Here is a 23,892-nt window from a genome sequence, read left to right as displayed (position 1 = left end):
GCGACAGGCCGCACTGAATGCCGGGAGTTGCAGTCTAGTGTGTCTGGGAGGGGCTGCAGAGGAGCTGGGCGGAGTTCTGCTGTCACATGGTCAGCACTCGCTAGACAGGATGGAGTTGCAGCATTGTCGCTCTTGTGTGCTATAGAGACGACTGCTCTAATTCTGAGACAGTCAGAACTCATTTGCATTAAAGGCTGGCATTCGTAAAATAGAGGATATGTCCTTGGTTTTAAAGTGGAATTCCAGCTTACATCTGATTGGCTTTGAGCCCTCGTTCACGTTAGAGGCGGGTTTGAAATCGTGCAAGTTCAGCTGAACTCGTACTATTTCAAACCCCCGTTTTATTGCAAGTTCGGGGGTGATTTGAAAAATTGCACAGATGTCCATTGAAATCGTACCCAAAAGTAGTGCAGGAACTACCTTTGGAAATCGGTGCGGTGTCACACCGATTAGGACGATGCAGTTGCCGGCAATAGGCTCCAATTTGGCATGTCAAATCAGCCCGATGTGAACGGGGGCTAAAACTGTCCCCTAAAACCCCCCCAACACGTTTGCTGACTAACCTGTGTAAAAAACAATGTATATACTCAGTGACGTAGTGTGGGTTGTTAACGCCCGGGGCAAGGGAACTCATTTGTGCCCCACAACCCATAGATTTTTAGCAATCCCTTCTGCAATTTTTGAGAGAAAGAGCACAAGCTAGGGAGAGAGAAAGTGAGAGAGAGAAAGTAATGCCGTGTACACACGACCGGACTTTTCAACCAAACTGGTCCAACGGAACAAGTCTGTCCGACAATTCGATCGTGTGTTTGGTTCATCGGACCTTTTCTGTCGAAAAATCTGTCGGACTTTAGAAATAGAACATGTTTCAAATCTTTCTGATGGACTCGAGTCCGATCAAAAAATCCGTTTGTCTGTATGCTAGTCCGACGGACAAAAATAGGATGCAAGGGCAGCTAATGGCTACTGGCTATGAACTTCCTTATTCTAGTCCGGTCGCACGTCATCACGTACGAAACGATCAGACTTTGGTGCGATCGTGTGTAGGCAAGTCCGTTTCGTTGGAACTCAGTCGGAACTCCGTCGAAAAGTCCTTCGGAGTTCAGTCCGACGAAAAATCCGGTCGTGTGTACAAGGCATAAGGCTCCATTCACACTAATGCGTTTTTTTCATGCTTTTTGCAGAGACGCAGGACATTATTTTTAACATGAGTTCTTATGGAACATGTTCACAATCAATGCATTTTTGTGCCTCTTCATTTTTGGAAAAGGCCTGGGACTTTTTTTTTCTGCAGCATGCAGCGTTTTGCATGTAATAGACTTCGATGGACCCACATCCAAAACGCGCGTTTTTGGCACGATTGCCGTTTTGTGTTTTTTTGTTTTGTTTTACATTTACTGTATATAGCTGGTTGCTAAGAACGCAGTGACCAGCTTCCCGATCCTATCCTTAACAACCGATGACTCATCAACTGTCAGCAGGGTTCCCCACTGACAGCTGAATGTAAAAAAAAAAGATTTGCCGGCTAAATAAAAAACAAGGTGCCTAAAACCATAGAGGGGGAGTGTGCAGTGCAGTGAGGTGATACTCGTGCTGTCCTGGCTCCTCCTCTCTATACACAGATCAGGCACATCACTCAGGCAGTTAAGCTGTGCGGGTCGGTAATGGGGTCTCACCTCTGCATTAGGGGTATGCTCTACACCAGGGGGGCTATGTCCACTACCGGATCCATGCTGCCGCATACTGCCCGATAATCCCTTTGGGACAGTGTCAATGCTCCGATCACATGCCCTGCACACCGCCCAATATTCTCCATGGACCGGATTGGGATTGGATTGGTTGTGTGTCCAGTGTGAGCTGTGTGCCTCCTCCTCCTCTTCCCCCCTGTGCTAGACTTAGCCGGCTCTCTCATCCCTACATGTGGGCCGGATGGAGCAGGTAGCTGCAGAGGAGCCAGGACTGGGATTGGCACCGAAAGGGCTGCAGTGAGAGCAGGTCTGACCCAGGGTGGAGAGGGCAGTGGCAGCAGCACAGCGCCGGGCACCCGACGCCATGATCGGACATGGGATGATGGACGATCATAATGTGGGACTAGGGAGGCCACAAGACTAATCTCTGCACCCCCCCTAAATGCTGCACCCAGGGCACCTTCCACAGCTGCTCCCACTCTACACCACTGTTATATATATATATATATATATAAATGCTTACCTATTTTCAGCCTGCTCTGGTCCCATCATGTTATTCTCTGCGTCAGCCAGCAGCAGCTGCAGGGGAGAGGAGAGAATGCTCCGACAATGGCTGGCATTGCCTGGGAGCGGTGGCGTCACCCATAGGCTTCAATGTCCCATTCATTGTCAGTGCTCCTTCCTTTCCCCTGAAGCTGCACTGTGGTGAGATCATGTGACCAGACCACAGCGGGCAAAGTGTATAAACTTTTTTTAGGGCTCATTCACTCCAGTGATTAGAGGTGGATTCTTGCCAGGCTGCTCAGCCTGTCCAGTGCAATGACAGGAGGTGCAACTGTCACATGTATCTGTGGTTGGGAACAGATGTACGACTCTGGACGCAATCTGTCTACTTCCAGAGTGGTTTATTCATCACTAACCACTGGATGTTCAAATACATGCGAACAGCGTCGGCTCCCGTCAATGCTTTCTACAGGCTGAGCGGCTGCAGCTGTTCGTGGACACCTAGGATCCCAGGTGCAGGAATCCGCTGTCTATCCCTAATCACCCAGGTGAGCATAGCCTTATTCATTTCAGATAGAGAAAAGAAGGGTAAAAAGTTGATTTGTTGCTGTCTGTGTTGTGTTAAGGAAATATACCCTCACATCCTGTCCCAGAGAAGCAACAATAAGTTCGAGGAAATTTCCCACAGAACAGGTGTCCCCTTTGAAAGTTTGTCTCGACTTATTGTTGGGACACCTCTAATATATTTCATTTCCCCTCACTTTCTTTTTCACTTCACCAGAACAAACTGAAGGGTGAGTGGCAAAGGGATCAAACCCTTCACCACTTTATTTGGAACTAAAAAAATGGCTTCTGGCTGGAGATACACTTTAGTAAGTGAGTAAACTCCCATGTATGATTTTTACCTATATAGGTAAAGTAAATATCTCCTAAACGTGCACCTGGTGACATCACTGGTGCATGCACTCTGTTCCTTCAGAGCCATGCCGTAAACAGCAAATCTGTGGCGTCATTGCCACCTCGGCCATTCATATTGTCGAAGCCCATCAACCCAATAGGAAGATCGGGTGAAGATGAAAGTGCCCTCAGCTGTGACAGCGCACTGATGGAGGGCTTCGTTTTTAGGTAAGTGTCATAATGTGCTAGAATGCAATGCATTCTAGCACATTATGACTTACTGCCTGGTGCCTATTTTTTATTTATTTTTTTGATGCGGTTTACTACCTCTTTAATATACTGTATCTATATATGCAAAGTTCACGGTCTTGGACAACTGTCACCAAAACAAATGTCTCTATATAAAAAGACATGCACTTCCTGATCATTCAAAATCATGCACACTGCTGCTGTTAACCACTTCACCCTCCTTCCTGACCAGGCCATTTTTTTAAGATACGCCACTGCGTTGCTTTAACTGATAATTGTGCGGTCATGCGATGCTGTACCCAAATAAAATTAGTGTCCTTTTTTCCCCACAAATAGAGCTTTCTTTTGGTGATATTTGATCAACTCTGTGGTTTTTATTTTTTGCGCTATAAACACAAAAAGACCAACAATTTTGAAAAAAACAATGGGGGTTATTTACTAAAGGCAAATCCACTTTGCACTACAAGTGCACTTAAAAGTGCACTTGGAAGTGCAGTCGCTGTAGATCTGAGGGGGGACATGCAAGAAAAAGAAAAAACAGCATTTCAGCTTGCACACGATTGGATGATGAAATCAGCAGAACTTCCCCTCATTTCAGATCTTCCCCTCTGATCTACAGTGACTGCACCTCCAAGTGCACTTGTAGTGCAAAGTGAATTTGCCTTTAGTAAATCAACCCCAATATTTTTTACTTTCTGCTATAAAACATAGCCAATAAAAAATTTAAAAAATCAAATTTCTTCATCAATTTAGGCCAATATGTATTCTGCTACGTGTTTTTGGTTAAAAAATATTCCAATAAGTGTATATTGATTGGTTTGTACATAAGTTACGGCGTCTACAAACTATGGGATAGATTTCTGGACTTTATTTTTTTTATTACTTTTATTAGTAATGGCGGCAATCTGCGATTTTTAGCGGGCCTGTGAAAGTACGCGGGACAAATCTGACACTAAGTAACACTTTTTGCGGACCAGTGACTTTAATACACTGATTAGTGCTAAAAAAAGTGCACTGTCAGTGTACTAATGACACTGGCAAGGAAGGGGTTAACATCAGGGGCGCTCAAAGGGTTAAATATGTTCCCTGGAAGTGCTTTTTTACTGTGTGGGGGATGGTTTAACTGTAGGAAGACAGAGATCCATGTTCTTGCTTAGCAGAAACACAAGATCTCTGACTTCCTTACTAACAGAACAGCGATCTGCCTTCTGCCTCTCTCGGAACGATTGCCGGGTTTCCACCGGAGCTGCTGATTGGCTCCCGCTGTGTCCGGTGGCACACGTGCCCCAGAGACAAAGAAAAAAGTCACGTACAAGGACATGATTTTGTGCTTAAGGGCCATACTGTCACAGTATATGTACGTGGGATGGTCCTTCAGCGGTTAAACTCACGTTTTTGTGAGTTTGGGCATTTTTTTTAACAGCCCTTAAACTCCCCTCTATGTTATTCTATGTGTCTTCTTCTTTCTGTCTTCTTTGTGGGGTGTTCTTCCTCCGTCAATGCTCCCGCGGAAGACCCTCCTCCGATGCTGCGTTCCGCTGATCTGTCCACTATAACTATGAGGTGTGGGAGGCCCCACCCCCGCATGATGTCACAAACCCATCATGCCCTGGGTGGTGAAGTCACAAGGGTGTGGGGCCTCCGAATGACATCATCCAATGGCCATGCTCCATAGTTATCTAAGAAATGCTTGACATTGGCACGGACAGATCAGTGGGACGCAGCATTGGAGGAGGGTCATCGGCGGATGCGGCGGCGGACGAAGAACACCAAAGAAGAAGCGGGAGAAGAAGACCGGAGGAAGAAGGAGAAGACCGGAGGAAGAAGGAGCGGGGAAGAAGACATTTTTAATAAAGGACTTCTCAAAAACTGTCTATTGTCACACTACACTACTTTTTTTTGGTGAATGGGTAGGGGTACAATGTACCCGATACCCATTCACATAGGGGGGGAGGCCGGGAAAGGGGGCTTCCAGATTCCGATAAGCCCCCACGCCCGCAGACCCCAACAACCAATGGCCAGGGTTGTCGGGAAGAGGCCCTTTGTGTCCATCAACATGGGGGCAAGTTGCTTTGGGGTGGGGGGCGCAAAATCGCGTGTCCAAAAACGTGCAAGCACTGCAAAAAGCACTGCAGAAACGCTCAAAAGCAAAATGCATAGATGTGAATTGAGTCAATGATCACTGCCATTACTAGTAAAAAAAAATAAAAAACAAAATAAAAATTCCAGTATCTATACCAGGCGCTATAACTTTCATGCAAACCAAATAATATACATTTATTGGGATTTTTTACAATGTAGCAGAATACACATTGGCCTAAATTTATGAAGAAATTAAATTTTTTATTGGATATGTTTTATAGCAGAAAGTAAAAAATATTGTTTTTTTTTTTTTTTTTCAAAAAAGGGTTGCTGCATTAGGACAGGAAGCAGGTTAAAGACAGGATTACGAGGTTAGAACAAATGAAAAAAAAGAAAACAAATGCAGTCACTACATGAGTAAGCTGCAATACAATCGATTTTCTTGGCTTTGGATATGCCTTTAGCTGCCTCAACCGTGTAAGATTTTCTGGAAATTCCAGTTGGCAATTGCCATCTTTTTGGCTTCTGTAAAAGTGATTCTATAAAGAACCTTTTTGGATGAAGACCATTCTTACAGTCTGAGAGAATCTCAAAAATGTAGTGTAGACCAGATTTTACTGCAGTCCATTACACCTCTACACCCAGCACCCCAAACTGTACTCCATTACACCTCTACACCCCAAACTGCACTCCATTACACCTCTACACCCCAAACTGCACTCCATTACACCTCTACACCCCAAACTGCACTCCATCACACCTCTACACCCCAAACTGCACTCCATTACACCTCTACACCCCAAACTGCACTCCATTACACCTCTACACCCCAAACTGCACTCCATTACACCTCTACACCCAGCACCCCAAACTGTACTCCATTACACCTCTACACCCCAAACTGCACTCCATCACACCTCTACACCCCAAACTGCACTCCATTACACCTCTACACCCCAAACTGCACTCCACTACACCTCTACACCCCAAACTGCACCCCATTACACCTCTACACCCCAAACTGCACTCCATTACACCTCTACACCCAGCACCCCAAACTGTACTCCATTACACCTCTACACCCCAAACTGCACTCCATCACACCTCTACACCCCAAACTGCACTCCATTACACCTCTACACCCCAAACTGCACTCCACTACACCTCTACACCCCAAACTGCACCCCATTACACCTCTACACCCCAAACTGCACTCCATTACACCCAGCACCCCAAACTGCACTCCATTACACCCAGCACCCCAAACTGCACTCCATTACACCCAGCACCCCAAACTGCACTCCATTACACCTCTACACCCCAAACTGCACTCCATTACACCTCTACACCCCAAACTGCACTCCATCACACTTCTACACCCCAAACTGCACTCCATCACACCTCTACACCCCAAACTGCACTCCATCACACCTCTACACCCCAAACTGCACTCCATCACACCTCTACACCCCAAACTGCACTCCATCACACTTCTACACCCCAAACTGCACTCCATCACACCTCTACACCCCAAACTGCACTCCATCACACCTCTACACCCCAAACTGCACTCCATCACACTTCTACACCCCAAACTGCACTCCATTACACCTCTACACCCCAAACTGCACTCCATCACACTTCTACACCCCAAACTGCACTCCATCACACCTCTACACCCCAAACTGCACTCCATCACACTTCTACACCCCAAACTGCACTCCATTACACCTCTACACCCCAAACTGCACTCCATCACACCTCTACACCCCAAACTGCACTCCATCACACCTCTACACCCCAAACTGCACTCCATCACACTTCTACACCCCAAACTGCACTCCATCACACCTCTACAGCCCAAACTGCACTCCATCACACCTCTACACCCCAAACTGCGCTCCATCACACCTCTACACCCCAAACTGCGCTCCATCACACCTCTACACCCCAAACTGCACTCCATCACACCCAGCACCCCAAACTGCACTCCATCACACCCAGCACCCCAAACTGCACTCCATCACACTTCTACACCCCAAACTGCACTCCATTACACAGAACGATTCCACACCAGACGATGCACAGCTTCCTGCCCACAACAAGCAGAAAGGAATAGTACATGAGGGATATGATTGGCGCTGTACTCTCACTCGCCCCGCCCCCCAGCCTCCATGTCACTTCCTATTCGCTGTGTGAGATGGGAAGTATTCGTTAGTGACCCGCAGGGAGAGGTTCTCCTCCTCCAAGATGGCGCAGACTGTGAACATTACCGAGCTGTCTCTGCCTCAGCTAGAGGGCCTGAAAAGTCAGCTGGACCAGGTGAGTGCCGTCCGATGTCCGGCTAGGGGAGGGGGTGTGGCACTACAGGTCCCAGCATTTACCCTGCATTATATCCTCCTTGTCTGCACTCTGCAGGGTGTCTGAGTGGGTTCCAGCAATGCACACCCCATGTGTCACATCAGAGGATGTAGTGTGATGATCACCCCACCATGTAAGGTCTCCAGGCTTGGATGGCATGTCAGTAATCCATAGTGATCACAATCCAGCTTTTACTGACATGGATCTGATCCATTGCTATGTGGTGTGGAATGCATCAAAACTGGAGCAGCTGCAGCAGTGCATGACACCTAGCATACATCTTCCATTCACATGTTTAATGTGGAACTAAACCCTCCGCTGTTTGCAGCATAGGAAGCTGCCATCTTAGGCTTCATGCACACGAGATGCCGGTGCAAACTCTGCTGAACACATGTTTTTAAAAGCGTTTTGAAATGCCCGTTTTGCCGCGTTTGTGTCTAGAAGCGTTTAGTTAAGATAACAAAGACCCTCCCAAAGCTCAGAAAGCATGATAGATTTTAACTATTTCTGCCATTTTGATCAGAGTGAGCAGCAGAGAGAGAGCAGTTGTATACTTGCATTTGCCTCTTTCTGTAGTGCTAGTTCCACTGTGTCTGCACACCAAATTTGGTGTTCCTAACACCAAGTGGCCCTGAGATACGGGGGCCTCAAAGTCAGGTCGGAAAATGTCATTCTCTGCTGCAAAAGTGCTTGCATTTTGCGACCCAAATTTGGGATCCCGTATCTCAGGGCCCCTTGGTGCTAGGAACCCCAACTTTGGATATGTATATTGTAGTATTAGTTCCACTGTGTTCGCATACCAAATTTTGGGTTCCTAGCACCAAGTGGCCCTGAGATATGGGGCCCCAAATTTGGGTCGCAAAATGTCATTCTCTACTGCAGTTTACCATCATATTTCTGTGCTTTCTGGTCCATAAAATAGGGTTCCTTTAAAAACACTTACAAACGCAAACGCGGCTAAATGCGGTACCGGCGTTTGGCGTCTGAACCCTTTTTTTGCTTCTGGAAAAACGAGGTTAAACGCAACTGCCTAAAAATGCCAGAAAACGAGACTGTGTACATGGACACATAGGATAATATTGAATGGGTTCAGGGGCAGTTGAAAAAAGTGTCCAACTGCCTCTGAACGCGCGTTTAACAGCGTCTCGTGTGCATGAGGACACCAGTTATTTGATGGCTGACTGCTAACATGAGCACACTGGGAACTGCAACAGTTATAATTTACATCATTCATTGAATGGAACTGTTTTGGGTAACTGGTAACTTTGGTGGCTTTAGTTACACTTTAAGGGCTCGTTCACACCATACATGCAAGGAAACTGATGAAAAACCGACATGTGTCAGTTATGTGCCCTATTCACACCAATGTTGAGGTCATGTCAGTTTGTTTGTTTTTTCCCGTGCAGAAAAAAATCTGCAGATGATACCAGTGTTGTGGTGTGAACAGGGCACATGGTGAACAATTGGTGTGTTTGGATGTTGTTTTTTTTTTTTTTTTTTTTTTTTTGTGCCCTTGCAGATTGCGTGCAGAAAAAGGACATCTCTGCACCATGGTGTGAGCGAGGCCTAAAGCAGAAGTAAACCCATCAATTTAACAAAAACTTGCCGGGAATGTATCTGTCACTTTGGTTGTGTCCTCAACCAAACTGTCCAACCATCAAATGGCTGGAGTCATAACTGATCACATGTGCAGCACCATGGCAGTTGAAGATTAAACAAGTCCAAGAAAGCATTTCCTTAGCTGAAAATGATAGGAGGGTTTACTTCCACATTAATCGGGGACTACACTTATTTAAAAAAAAAAAATTAATAAACGGGTACTCACCAAGTCTAGGAGTCCAGATCAGTCTTCACCTAGGCTGTGTCTTTGCCGGTGTTCTATCAGATCAGCGAACGGAAGTGACGTCCGTCAGCTGCGCATGCGTTCCACTGCTATCAGGTTTGCTAATCAGACAGAACACCTGGAGGAAGAAGGTGGCATCTTGCCACACCCAGCTATATTTTGAATTTCAGAGTAATTTTAGCAATAAAGTGAGCGTATATAAATATTGTATGTTGACATCTGTGATGCTGTTTTGATGTTTAATTCTGAAAGGCTAGATTTGCAATAGCAGGACATTTTGACCGGATCTCTATGGAGCCGGTTCACATATCTCCGCAGCACGTCCAGTGCGTTTTGCAGAAACGTGCGTCTTTTGGTCCGTTTTCAGGTGCGAAATCAGCCCAGAATTTAGGCTGAAATTGTTAACCAGCACGCACCGGACCCCTGCTGTGAGACGGATCCATCCTGGGTGTGAACCTAAAGGTTTAGTGAAGTGTTCATTTTGGCAGCAAATTTCGATTTAGTTTTAGTCTTGGGACTAAAACTAAAATGCCTTTTTAGTCCTATTTTAGTCTTCTGCAGTTGTTTTAGTCATATTTAGTCAACTAAATCTCCAGTACATTTTAGTCGACAAACTCATTTTAGTTGTCTAAAATCGAATGGGTGTAGTTAAATTGTAATGCATTAGTTAAGCATTTCTCTACAATTTCCGAACTCATTATATACTGCTGGAGTGAAAAATCTAATATGTTATTTATGGTATTGAGGTATAAACATGCACTACAGACCAGTGTTCATTTTGAAGTCAAATTTCAATTTGGTTTTAGTCTTGATCTTTTAAAAACTAAAATGGCGTTTTAGTCATCTCAATTGTTTTAGTCGTATTTTAGTTGACTAAAATAATATTAATTTATTCGACTAAAATGTTTTAGTCAACAAAATTAACACTGGTTTAATGCAGAGTGATATGTGGTGTACCAACGTGGCCTCCGCCACCTTCCTCCTGCTGGTGTCCAGCTTCTTTCAAAATGTAACATCAAAACAGCATCACAGATTTCAATATACTATATGTATTTATATACGCTCCTCTGCGATGCTGTTTTGCTGTTACATTGTGAAAGAAGCTGGACGCCAGCAGTAGGAAGGTGGCGGAGGCCATGTTGGTACACCCCGCACTGCTCAGCACTAAGCCTTCAGGCTTTCGCAATTAAACATCAAAACAGCATCAAAGATATAGATATACTATATTTATATATACGCTTTTTTGCTAAAGTTACTCAAATTCAAGCTGTAGCTCAGTGTAGCAAGATGTCCGATGCCGCTGTTCCATCAGGTTCGCGAACCTGTGGAACTCATGCGCAGCTGGCGGTACGTCACTTGCGTTCGCTGGTCTGATGAGCTCGCTAATCTGCTGTAACACCAGTCGTCAGATACTCAGTTCCACCATCTTGGCTGTGGCTTCTGCTGCCTCACTTTTTAGACTGATCTCGCAGCTTCGTGTGACATGTGACGTGTTCCAGGAGGTTGCAGACGGAAAGGAGGGTGGGCCGAACTTCTGTAATTCTCACCTACGCCAGTAATGTGGGGGGGGGGGTTGGTCGGAGGTGGAGGAGCAGCACTTTCATTTTTAAGTGAAGTACTGCTGTTTCTGCTTCTCAAAACAGTTCATGGCTGTAAATGATAGAGTTCAGTTTAGCTATAGCTGAACAAACTGAAAGTGGTTGTGAACCCTTACATATACCCAGTGAAGTGACTGGCCTCAGATGATACAGAGGTGAAAGAAATCCTCCTACATAAGTTGCACCTGTTTTATTTTGTAGCCATTTGCCCTGTACATCCTTGTAAAACTCAGAGATGAAAAGGAATTTTCACAGGCTCACAAAGCAGGGAGCTGCAGTTACCCACTGCACAAGAGCTCTGAGAACTGATTGGAGGGATGGGGGACACCCCCTTCACACAGGAACAGAGTTGGGGCTGTCAATCGGACTGATCCCTCCCCTGTCACCTTTTATATCTTGGTGTCAGGAAAACTTATCAGAAGTGATTTGTGCTGATAACAGAGGAACTAGACAGCAGAGAGGAATGACTCTTCATGCTTTGGAGAGATGTAAGTAAATGCCAGAGAAATAGATGAATTGTTCAGATTTCATGTCTTTCCAACCACTTGAAGATGAGAGCTGGTTGTTATGCACAGCGGCCTGCCCCACTTTGTTTTATAATTTTTTATATAAGTTTATTATGATTGCACTTCGCTCTGATTTCTAACAGGCTCATGGCAGCTGGATTATCAGTGAAAACAGTTTTGCAGTGACATTGGGGCTCCTTTTTTCCTGTGACATGGACAGTTGTTGGGACTCAATGCCCATAGTGCATTATTAAAATGGTGTTTGTTTTTTTTTTTTTTTTTTTTGTTTTTTGTTTTTTTTTACCCTCCTATTTGGTGGTCCTTCCTAGGAGTGCCCCCTCAGCAAGCTGGGTGCTAAGAGGGCACCTGAGCATATTCTCCGGAGCTGGGCTGTGTCCATCCATAGACACATACACAGCACAATTCATGCTCCCTTTCCCTCCTCACAGAAGTTTGACTTGCCTATGGCTTCTGCTGCTGGCAGTCTCCTGTGAATCTAGGAAGTTAACCGAGCAGTGGTACAGCCAAGACAGCGCTGGATCAGTGAGATGAGTGGGGTAAGTATTTAAAGATAGGGGGGGTTAGTGGGATGTTTTTTACCTTAATGCAAAGAATTCATTAAGGTAAACGGGAAAACTTTTGAGTTTAGAACCACTTCAACACTACATTATGCACACCAGCTGATGTGATTGAGCCCTTACTACTGCACAGAGTGCCCATCACATAATGAGGTGTGAGTGCTATTCTGTGCAGCAGGACTGTAAGTCTAGGATAGCATGATTGTGTACCCATGGGGGTTGTGGTCACAATGTCTTTTACTCCCTGAAAGCAACTTTTAATCAAAAAATAAACAAACGTGATACTTGCCTGCTCTGTGCAATGGTTTTTGCACAGAGCAGGCCCGATCCTCTTCTGGGGTCCCCCCGCTGGCACTCCAGGACCCTCTTCGGTGGGGGCACCCATGCATGCTCGCTCCAGAGTCCCGCTGCTGCGTTCATTGACACAGACAGCGAGACTCACCCCTGCCCCCCACTCCCATGTCACAGCATTTGATTGACGGCAGCAGGAGCCAATGGCTCTCTGCTCTAATGAGGAGGGAGACAGCGTCAGGAGACACTGCTGTCGTGCACATCGCTGGATCGGGCTCAGGTAAGAAAGGGGGGGGGGGGAGCTGCAGCACAGAAGGTTTTTCACATTATTGCATAGAATGTATTACGGTGAAAAACCTTAAGGCTTTAGAACCACTTTAAAGTAGAGCTATGACCACCCATTACAAAAAATGTAGTGCAGCACATAATTACATAATTATAGGTGTATCAGCACTTGGACTGTTTTTTTTCTTAGTTCTGCTGCAAAGCCCTCAAATGTCTGCTGGTCATGCCAGTTAAGTCCACCCAGTGGAGCTTCCTATGATGGTCTGATAACGATGCTGCACTGCTCCTGAATTTGGAGCTGCCGCTCCCATGTAGGATTGCGTCTGCTTTCACTACATTGTACTGAAAACATGTTGCAGGGGACGTGGTTATCAGAATTGCCACTGCTGAGTGACAAGCCTGTAGCTGGACAGAGTCAGTACTTCCTGCCCTCCTGCTTTTTGGATGAACAGCACTGCCTCTGTTTCTGATACCTCCCACTGTGATCTGCAGTTACAGTGTCTCCTTAATTAGCACATTAATTAAGCCCCTTTAACACTGGTAGTGAAAAGTAGGGGTTTGGCAAAAGATTGTGACCCCTGCCAAATGCTTTCGATATGTTTTAGGTTGTTGGAGGAATTCCACTGAAACATATGAATGGTGATCCTGAAGGGCATTAAACCAGGGACCCCAATGCTCTAAGCAAAGCAATTTCTAATAGACTATTTCTATAGGTTGGACTAACAGCACTGCTGAGCTATATGGTACATTTTCTGCAGTGCTGCACAATTGCAAGTCACTAGGCAGGTCCTACAGCTAATTGTGTCCCTTTTTTTTTTTTTTTTTTTTTTTTTTTTTTTTACTTTTCATTTTAGGAAGTAGAGTTCCTGTCTTCATCGATTGCTCAGTTAAAAGTGGTGCAGACCAAGTTTGTAGAGGCCAAGGAATGTCTGAATATTCTCCATAAAAGTAATGAAGGTAGGTGACTACTATAGTTTTCAGGTTTGTTCATTTAAAAGGTCCAATATCAAAATGTGAACTTCACAGTCCAATACCTATAACAACTATAATAGGAATGCATTATATGGTGTGCTGACCTCAGTAATGTGCAATTTGGTCAGTAGGTATTGCTTTCTGTACTTCTAATTGCTTTTCATATGTGGCCTGTTTTATTGTATTTGGCTGCTAATGCTCTTGGTATTCTGGCGTATGATGCACCCAGTACTAACTATATTCTTTCTTTCTTTTATTTTACAGGTAAACAAATTCTTGTTCCTCTGACAAGCTCTGTATCCTTTTTCTAGTTGCCAATGTTATTTAAAGATCAAACCTAAAATGAGCATTGGAGAGGGACCCATATCAATCCCTGTATAAACCCTGTCAGGTTTTTATTGCTGTCTGTTCCCCCGTTGGGCAGGTTAACCCCCTCTAATTGTCATGTTTACCGTTCTTGCCAAAAATGAAAGGAAAATCACAAATTTTGGGTTGTCCCCAAAACAGTAAATCACCAAAACAGGTGATATTTTCTAGTATGTTCCTTTTACACCCACCTGCCTCCAGATTCAATCAGGTGCAGTAGAAAAAAAAAACTGCATCCTTTTCCGTTTTGGTGGAACGGATCAGAGGTAGCCTGATATAAACAGATGGCTGAGTCTGTTTACACCTGACTGTCCGTAGAGCTCAGCAGGGTCTGCCTGTTTCCACTCTGTATAAACTGTGACATCCTTCCCTCTCGGCTTCGTTCAGGATGAGATCATCTCAGTGTGAAAGGGGCCTTATTCTATCCAAAATGAAAGAAAACTCTTTGCCTTTAGTTGTACTTTAAGGAAGCTGGAAACAAAGCAGTTAAACCTAACCACTTTTAAATCCTTGTATCTTTAAACCTTAATCTAAACCTTTTAAACGGAACATTTCACTTGAAACCTGGTTCAGATGCAGAATCTTTAGACTCCATTCACACCTGGGCGTTTTGGGATCGCGGCAGAATCGCTGCAATACTGCTCGCAATCGTAAAATGCAGGTTCAGGTGCCATTATTTTCAATGGTATCTAAAGCGCGGTGCAGTTTTGCTTAGGTTGTCATGCGTTTTATCACCGCAAATCGCCCAAAAGAAGCTTTTGCATCTTTTTGGGTGACAAGCTTCACACAAGGCGGTTTGCCAAGTAATAAATCATGTGACAATCGCAGCAAAACCACACCACATTTTGGGTGTCATTGAAAATAATGGCACCTGAACCTGTGTTTTGAGAACACACACAGAATTGCAGCAATTCTGCTCCTGATCCCAAAAACACCCAGGTCCAAATGGAGCCTTAGGCCCCATGCACACTCTCCTGAACGCTGAACGGGGATCTGTTCCCCATCCGTCGATCGGATCAGATGACAGATGGATGGAACGGACAGGTGGTCCATTTCCATCTGACAGCCTGATAGAAAACATGTCCATTCTGCATAGCGGAGCGGACACATACCTGTCACCTGCTCAGAGGACAGATCCCCTGCTACGCAGGTGGATCCGCTTGACGGGGACTGCCCACTGTGAAAGGTGCCTAAGGCAGTTGGAAACAGAGACCTCATCCAGCTGACGGGTAGATGAAAGAATCGATCATAAAATGCAGCTCAAACTTTGATTCAATGGATGCAGTATAGAATCTCTGCTGGGTTAAAAATTTACAAATTCTGTGTGTGTGTGTGTGTTTGTTCTTGTTGGGTAGATCGCCTGAAGATTCTTGCATTGTCGCTTTGGCAGAAAGCCCAACTGACACTGCTGGCTGGCTATAGATAGTTTGAATCTTGGCTGGTTCAACAGGGAGCGGTTGAGATTCGAACCATCTATGGGCATGCTGATTGTACCCAAGTCGATCCATCGATCAACTTGGGTACAACTAGCATGCGATTGCCAGCAGCTATAGCCGCTAGCAATATTCATTGTGCTCTCCTGGCAGGTATGGCTTCCAGTACTCCATCCTGCTGCGAGAACATGATTGCTCCACGGGAGGGGTTCCCCCATCAACGCTGACTGTTTTTGATGGGGGGATTGAGCGTTTTTTTTTTTTTTTTTTTTTTTTTAATAAAGCAGGAGATTACTATTTAAGAATAATTTGCTCTTTTATTGTAGGCCTTAGGCTGAATTTATAATATTTCTAGAAAAGTAATCTGTTTTGAAAGAAGCTTGTGGACTGCTATTGCAGACTTTTACTTTTTGTAATGACAAGCTGCTTAACTGACCCTTCTTTTTCAGTAGTTAGAATTCCTCTGCATACTTTTCTCAGGTCTGTGATCCAGACCTTTTCTCTGGCTTTACTGGTCTGCATTATTCCAGGTCAGTGACTGAAAGTAAAACTAAGGCCACTTTAACACTGAAGCGGCGGGTCCGTTAGCGGTAAAGCGGCCCTAGTGTGAAAGCACTCGGCTTTCACACTAGGGCTGCAGAAGAGGCGGTTAACAGGTGCTATTTTTAGCGCAAAAATGCCTGTAAAGTGCCTCAGTGTGAAAGTGGACTAACAGGTTAGCATGGGAGCCAGTCCTCTAGCTGTTTTCTATGAAGATCAGCAATGGCATCCATCATTTTGTCTCTCGTAATCGAAACACTTTAAAGCCCTGTCATTTAGAGTACCCAGCAAACAGAAAAAAAAATGCATAAGTGGGAATTGACAATATTTCAAGGCTTTATTGCTGCCACAGAGGGATATATTAGTAGAAATAAGTATGGATATATTACTTTCCTTACCTACTTCATGCAACAGATGTATGTGCCTGGAACACTTAGCAATGTCTCCAATGTGCTAGTAGATGTGGGAACTGGATACTATGTAGAGAAGGTACGTTTTATTTTCAACTATGAGCTAACATAACTGCTGGTGAAACACCAAAATGGTATAGTAATAGTAGGATATATTCGATATCTGGATGTACATATCAGGAAATCTTCAAAACTTCCCTTTAAAAAAAATATATATATTCTGGAGTTTTGCGCTATGTGGCAAGCCTAATTTAAACCAAGTCAATCATTCCTATTCCTGCCTTTCTAGATCGTTTTAAGTCCCAAATAGATTCCTAGATTATTTGTAGACGTCTTTGTCAACCATGGCACCTCCAGATGTTGCCACAGATTCTGTGAGGCAGATTGGCTAACCATTTCTCCATTGACCACCAATGTACATGAGCCATTTCTCTGCCGACCACCAATGAAAGGGTCTGCTCCAATTTTTTTATCTGTATTTCATTTCTAGCAGTTATTTTATCATTGCTAAAGAAAACCTTTTGCCACACCCTGGCTTGCAGCTGTCCTATAAAGCTGACTTATGATTGAATATGTAGATAACGCGTTCGTTGTTATCTCTTTTGGTTGTTACTTTGCGGTATGTTTTTTAAATATTTTTTCATCTCTGTGAATTCATACGTTCTCTTCAGACTGCTGCAGATGCCAAAGATTTCTTTAAAAGGAAGATCGACTTCCTTACAAAGCAAATTGAGAAGATTCAGCCAGCTCTACAGGAAAAGCACGGCATGAAACAAGGTAACGCCCAATGCTGTCTATTGGCAGAGATATTTACAACATGACAAGTTAGCTGTTTTAGTCCTCCCATGTCACATGATAAAGAAAGTTAAATATACTAATTGTCCCATTTTAGAGTAGGTACACACGACAGCGCATGTGTCAGCACATATGCATAGACATATGCTGGCAACATTTGCTTTCTTTTTTCCAATAAAATCCCATAGGATTTTGACAGCAGCAGGAGCCTGTGGTGCCTCTGTGTCCTGTGGGAAGGGGGGGGGGGGGGGGTAGAGCAGTGTTTCTGTAGCTGGGCACATCACTAGTGGAGTGAAGGGTCAGTTAAGTATTTAGGAAGGAGCAACTAGTAAGACTTTATAGAAAAAAAAGGTAAAAAATGTCTTGCCTTTAAAGCCACTTCAAAGTTTTTATTCCTGTCCTTTGTCCCATTGGTAAGATTGTCTGTTCAGATAGTACAATTGAGTGTGTTCACTGGAATAGGAAATAATGGAAAATCCAAAATGTGCTGCTGACAAAGGATCAGGGGTGAGGGGAAATCTTCCAACAGAAACCTGTATTCTTTAATCCATCTATCCACTCAGCCCCCTCTTGAACCAGTGATGTCCACAAGAGCCTTGTCTTTCCGGTGACTCACACTCCCGATTGGCTTCCGCTGCTGTCAATCGCAGCCAGTGAGCCACTCAGGAGATGGAGGAGGCAGGAGCGCTGGCGTGGGACTGGCGAAGAGGAGGATATGGGCTGCTCTGTGCAAAACCACTGCACAGAGTATGCAAGTATGTCACGTTTTATTTTAACACAAGGCTTTAATATCACTTTAAAGTTTATAAATAACCAAAACATTTAGATTTTAAATCGAGCACTGAAGGCTTATTTCTTTTCAGTGACTTTACCCTGCTGGAAAGATTTCCCTTCACTTGCCTTAGACATAACATTTAGGCTTGGTTCACACTGCCACGACTTAGGATCCAACTTGTGAGACCCTAAGTCACATGACATGTGAACTCCCATGTTGGTCAATGAGAGCTCTCTTTACTTAAAGACTGCCTACCGCGGCTCTATTGCGTGAAACGATGTACATATATATGATTTCGTGCAATAGGTGGCATGTGCACGCTGATTGGCCAGAGCGGGTCCCGGCGGACATCGCATCTGCCGGGACCTGCCTTTTTTTTTTTTTTCTCCCCAGAGAGGCAGAAAGGGGAGATCCCCATTCTGCCTCTCGGGGGTGGGGGGGGGGTGGGGGGGGGTTTAACTGGCAGGTCCCGGCAGATGCGATGTCTGCCGGGACCCGCTCTGGCCAATCGGCACGCGCATGCTGCCTATTGCATGAAAATGATATATATGTACATCGTTTCACGCAATAGATGTACATCGTTTCACGCAGATGCCTATGTAAACAAGGCAGTTTGCTGTTCTGACAGGGGAGAACACAGTGATTTTTTTTTTTGTTTTCCTGCACTAAGCAGGAACACGAATCTGTCTTAAGTCAATCCATCCCCCACACAGTTAGCAAGCACCTCCTAGGTACACACTTACCCCTTTTGATTGCCCCTGATGTTAACCTCTTCCCTGCCAGTATCAGTACAGTAACCGTGCATATTTTTAGCACTGATCACTGTAATGTCAATGGTTCCCCAAAAATTTGTCCGACTCAATGTCAGTCCCGCTAAAAAACTCTGACCGCCGCCATTACTAGTAGAAAAAAAAACAAAATATATATCCCATAATTTGTAAACTTCTATATTATTATTATATTTTTTTTTTTTTTTTTTTTTTTTTTTTTTTTTTTTTTTTGTGTATAGCGCAAAAAATAAAAACAAGAGATGAAAAAATACCACAAAAAGACATATCTCTATTTGTAGGCAAAAAAGAACATCAATTTTATTTTGGGTACAGTGTCACACGCCCGCGCAATTGTCAATTAAAGTAACACAGTGCCGTATCACAAAAAATGGCCTGGTCATGAAGGGGGTAAAACCTTCCAGGGCTGAAGTTGTTAGTTAGCACTACTGAAGTCGCTCCGATTTCAGAAAAGGTTCCTGTACTACTTCAAGGCAACTTCTATTCTTCTATCAAAGTAGCACTCAAGTCACGCGACTTTCAGGTTGCAGCAGTGTGAATGAAGCCGAGGTGTCACAGGAAGTGGACACTTTTCAACAGTAGGTTTTGTTCCCATTGGGGTGAATCTCACAAATGGCAAAAGAAAACTTGACAGGTCTAACCCCTCCTATACTCAATCCAAAACTTAGAAAACAACTTTTGCCTTTACATACAGTCAGGCCCATAAATATTGGGACATCGACACAACTCTAATTTTTTTGGCTCTATACACCACCACAATGGATTTGAAATGAAACGAACAAGATGTGCTTTAACTGCAGACTTTCAGCTTTAATTTGAAGGTATTTACATTCAAATCAGGTGAACGGTGTAGGAATTACAACAGCTTGTATATGTGCCTCCCACTTTTTAAGGGACCAAAAGTAATGGGACAGATTAACAATCATCCATCAAACTTTCACTTTTTAATACTTGGTTGCAAATCCTTTGCAGTCAATTACAGCCTGAAGTCTGGAATGCATAGACATCACCAGACGCTAGGTTTCATCCCTGGTGATGCTCTGCTAGGCCTCTACTCCAACTGTCTTCAGTTCCTGCTTGTTCTTGGAGCATTTTCCCTTCAGTTTTGTCTTCAGCAAGTGAAATGCATGCTCAATCGGATTCAGGTCAGGTGATTGACTTGGCCATTGCATAACATTCCACTTCTTGGTCTCATCTGTCCATAGGATGTTGTTCCAGAACTGTGAAGGCTTTTTTAGATGTTTGGCAAACTCTAATCTGGCCTTCCTGTTTTTGAGGCTCACCAATGGTTTACATCTTGTGGTGAACCCTCTGTATTCACTCTGGTGGAGTTTTCTCTTGATTGTTGACTTTGACACACATACATCTACCTCCTGGAGAGTGTTCTTGATCTGGCCAACTGTTGTGAAGGGTGTTTTCTTCACCAGGGAAAGATCTTCGGTCATCCACAACAGTTGTTTTCTGTGGTCTTCTGGGTCTTTTGGTGTTGCTGAGCTCACTGTTGCGTTCTTTCTTTTTAAGGATGTTCCAAACAGTTGATTTGGCCACACCTAATGGTTTTTGCTATCTCTCTGATGGGTTTGTTTTGTTTTTTCAGCCTAATGATGGCTTGCTTCACTGATAGTGACAGCTCTTTGGATCTCATATTGAGAGTTGACAGCAACAGATTCCAAATGCCAATAGCACACTTGAAATGAACTCTGGACTTTTTATCTGCTCCTTGTAAATGGGATAATGAGGGAATAACACACACCTGGCCATGGAACAGCTGAGCAGCCAATTGTCCCATTACTTTTGGTCCCTTTAAAAAGTGTGAGGCACATATACAAACTGTTGTAATTCCTACACCGTTCACCTGATTTGGATGTAAATACCCTCAAATTAAAGCTGAAAGTCTGCAGTTAAAGCACATCTTGTTCGTTTCATTTCAAATCCATTGTGGTGGTGTATAGAGCCAAAAAAAATTAGAATTGTCAATGTCCCAATATTTATGGAGCTGACTGTACAATATAAGTGGTGCTGTTGCAGTTTTAAAAATGAGTGCAATGTTCATGTTACTTACTTTGTGTTACCACACGCACACACCAGTGTGCGAGGTTGTAATTACCGGCAGATGCATAACACATCATCTTCGTAAACTACATCAGACAGTTTAGTTTTTTTATCCTTTTATAAAAAAAAAAAAACCTTTTTTTTTCTTTTTTTTTTTTTCTTGTTAAATATATTTATTGAGTTTTCACAGAAGAAGAAATAAAATGATACAATACATGGATACATATCAGTCGTCAGAAGATCTTTGCAGTATGATAAAAAAGATAAATAAATAAGTTAATAAAATAAAGTAATTTTAGAGATATCTTACAACCATATTTACTATACACTAGTTGGGATTCTAGATGTAAGATTAGAGAAATAAATCAAGTTATTAGACTGAGTATCCACAGGAATATTTTAGGAAATAATAAAAGAAAAGGAGAGGGAGGAGAGATAAAGATGGAATTTTTTTTTTTTTTTTTTTTTTTTGTGCTCTTGCCCTGTAAAGCAATAAAGATGCAGAAGGACAAGCCCATGCAATTTTAGACAGCGGCTCACAGCAGGAGCCTGTTGTGTCCCCATTCACAGTTTGAGGTTTGATTTCATCCCAAATTTTGGGCTGAATTCGGGCCTGAAACAGACCAAAAGACGCAGAGGGCTTCTGTGCAATTCTCACCAGAGCCACTGTGGAGATGTGTGAACTAGCTCCATAGAGAGCCGGTCACAATCTCCTACTATGCAAATTGGATGCAGAGATACCCACATCCAGTTCACAATAGTGTGAACCCAGCCTCAAAGTCTTAATGTGGAACACACAAAAATTAATCCAGACGTGTTGTCAATGTCTATATTCTGTGTTTTTTGTTTTTTTAAATGCATCTGTGGCTTCATTGATCTTTTTTACTCTATCTCTGCAGCTGTCATAGAAATGATGAGCATAAAAATCCAGCAGTTGACAGCGGCCCAGGCAGGGACATCCAAGGCTTAGCCCTGTCTCCAGAGAGTGCCCTAATTCCCCTCACAGCAGAAGCTGCACCATCTTCTTGCAGTGAAGGCCGTTTCTTGGTATCCCTGGCCTTGCCTACCAGTGCAGTACACCCTGTCACTACTGCAGGTACTAGCCGAGCATCGTCTTTCAGACTGCGTGACAACTCTCCTGCATCCTCAGCCAAGGGATTAATTTATTTTTCTTTTGTTTTTATTTGTGTCTGGGAAATATAAATACATTTATTGAAATGGTGAATTTTCTTTTAATAATGTGTCATGTTTCTTTGTGCTAAATATAAATAGTTGTGCTATAGCTGACTTGTACTTGAAAGGCCTGGAATTTTTATTCTTCACTACCCAGTGAGTCCTTAACCCCAAATAAGAATGTGCATATCAGCTGTCCTTGCATCTGATCTACATATGCTTGTTGCAGGCTGCTGACTTGCCAAGTAGTGAAGAAAGAATAAGGATGACAGGCCTGGAGCATGCCTTCAATGTCGTCATGTTCACATTTTTTTGTTGAAGATCTCTTTTAAAGGGAACCTGCATTGAGCAAACAAACCCTGCTATGGGACTTTTTGGGCCTATAACTATCCAAATACTCATAAGTAACAGTAAAGTTTAAAATCTTAATACAAAATGTTTAAGAACAATTTTATGGCTGCTATCATAATGAAACAGAAAAAAGTTTAAGGCTCAGTTCACACCTAAACCGGCCGCAGATCGCATAGCAACGTTGTCCGTCCCTGTTCTCCATTTCAGGGACGAATGAGGGCAGAATCTTTGCCTGAATTCTGCCCTGAAACTGAGCCAAATATGCACAGCGTTTCTGTGCAGTGCGTTCCGCAGCCGCGACAGACATGTGAAACGATTCCATAGGGAGCCAGTCACATTCTCCTGCTATGTGAATTAGATGCAGGGAAACCCATATCTAATTTGCATAGGTGTGAACAGTGTTCTACAATATGTTGACTTCAAAACATGGTCCAGCAATGGCCAGTCAACCAGAAGCACCTGACTTGTTTCAGAATCATATTCTTTCAGGGGTGTAAAGCAGGTAGACCAAAGACACTTGTGGTGTTCAGTATACAATCAATAACAGCCAAAGGGTTAAAAACATGTAGTAGGGTACGTCTTCTTGAGGGGTGCCATCATGGGACAGGTTTACACATTTGCTACCCTTTATGCCCCTAACGCCCAACAGCTCTCGTTCATTGACACAGTCCTTGATAGCCTGGTGGGCTTCCGGGAGAGAAGATTAGTCTTGGGAGGGGACTTTAATGTCAGCCCTGACCCAAGGATTGATACCTCTTCGAGTCACTCTATGCATGCCTTTTGCCTTCTTGAAGCATTTCCGCAAGTCCCTGCAGAAACGCACTCTCTAGTTGACTGCTGGAGGGTTATGCATGTCTCCGAGAAGGACTATAGCTACTACGCTACTGTTCACGGGGTCTATACTAGAATCAATTTGTTATTAGTTGATCAGAGTAGCTTACACTTATTGGCTGACTCTTCTATTGACCAGATTACCCTCTCTGATCATGCCCCTGTGTCCATAACTCTTGACTTACCTCATATGGCTTCCAGATCCTGGTTGTGGAGACTTAATAATAACCTCTTAGATAACCCTAGTGTGGTATCTGGGATAGAGGAGACCTTGTCTCACTATTGGGTATACTTTGGGAGGGCAATAAGGCAGGTACACTTTTCACATGGGGTACTAAGGTGAAAATAGAGCAACAAGCAGACTGTCAATGGGTTTTTGGGGCTTTACAACAAGCAGAATTACAGAACCAACAAACTGCGGACCCGAAAGGCACTTTGCTGCCTGATGGAACTATGCAAGGTTTTTTTTTTTTTTTTTCCAAACTCTTAGCACAGCCGTCTACAGATTTGCAGGTCTATGTGGC

The 23,892-nt window shown here is 43.8% G+C and overlaps 1 protein-coding gene across 1 annotated transcript; it reads left to right on the top strand.

Annotated features, from left to right (window-relative positions):
* The first annotated feature begins 7,596 nt into the window (after positions 1-7,596).
* Positions 7,597-22,252, top strand: PFDN5 (prefoldin subunit 5). The gene is made up of 6 exons (XM_073613582.1): positions 7,597-7,742; positions 13,737-13,839; positions 14,119-14,150; positions 16,608-16,682; positions 17,275-17,380; positions 21,913-22,252. The coding sequence occupies exons 1-6, from the start codon at positions 7,671-7,673 to the stop codon at positions 21,981-21,983; spliced, it is 459 nt and encodes a 152-aa protein (XP_073469683.1). The 5' UTR covers positions 7,597-7,670; the 3' UTR covers positions 21,984-22,252.
* Positions 22,253-23,892: the final 1,640 nt, after the last annotated feature.

The sequence above is a fragment of the Aquarana catesbeiana genome, linkage group LG02 (assembly GCF_042186555.1).
Source record: "Aquarana catesbeiana isolate 2022-GZ linkage group LG02, ASM4218655v1, whole genome shotgun sequence".
NCBI classification, from domain to species: domain Eukaryota; kingdom Metazoa; phylum Chordata; class Amphibia; order Anura; family Ranidae; genus Aquarana; species Aquarana catesbeiana.
Note: the sequence above shows the minus strand (reverse complement) of the source record. Positions and strands in the feature narration are given on the sequence as shown.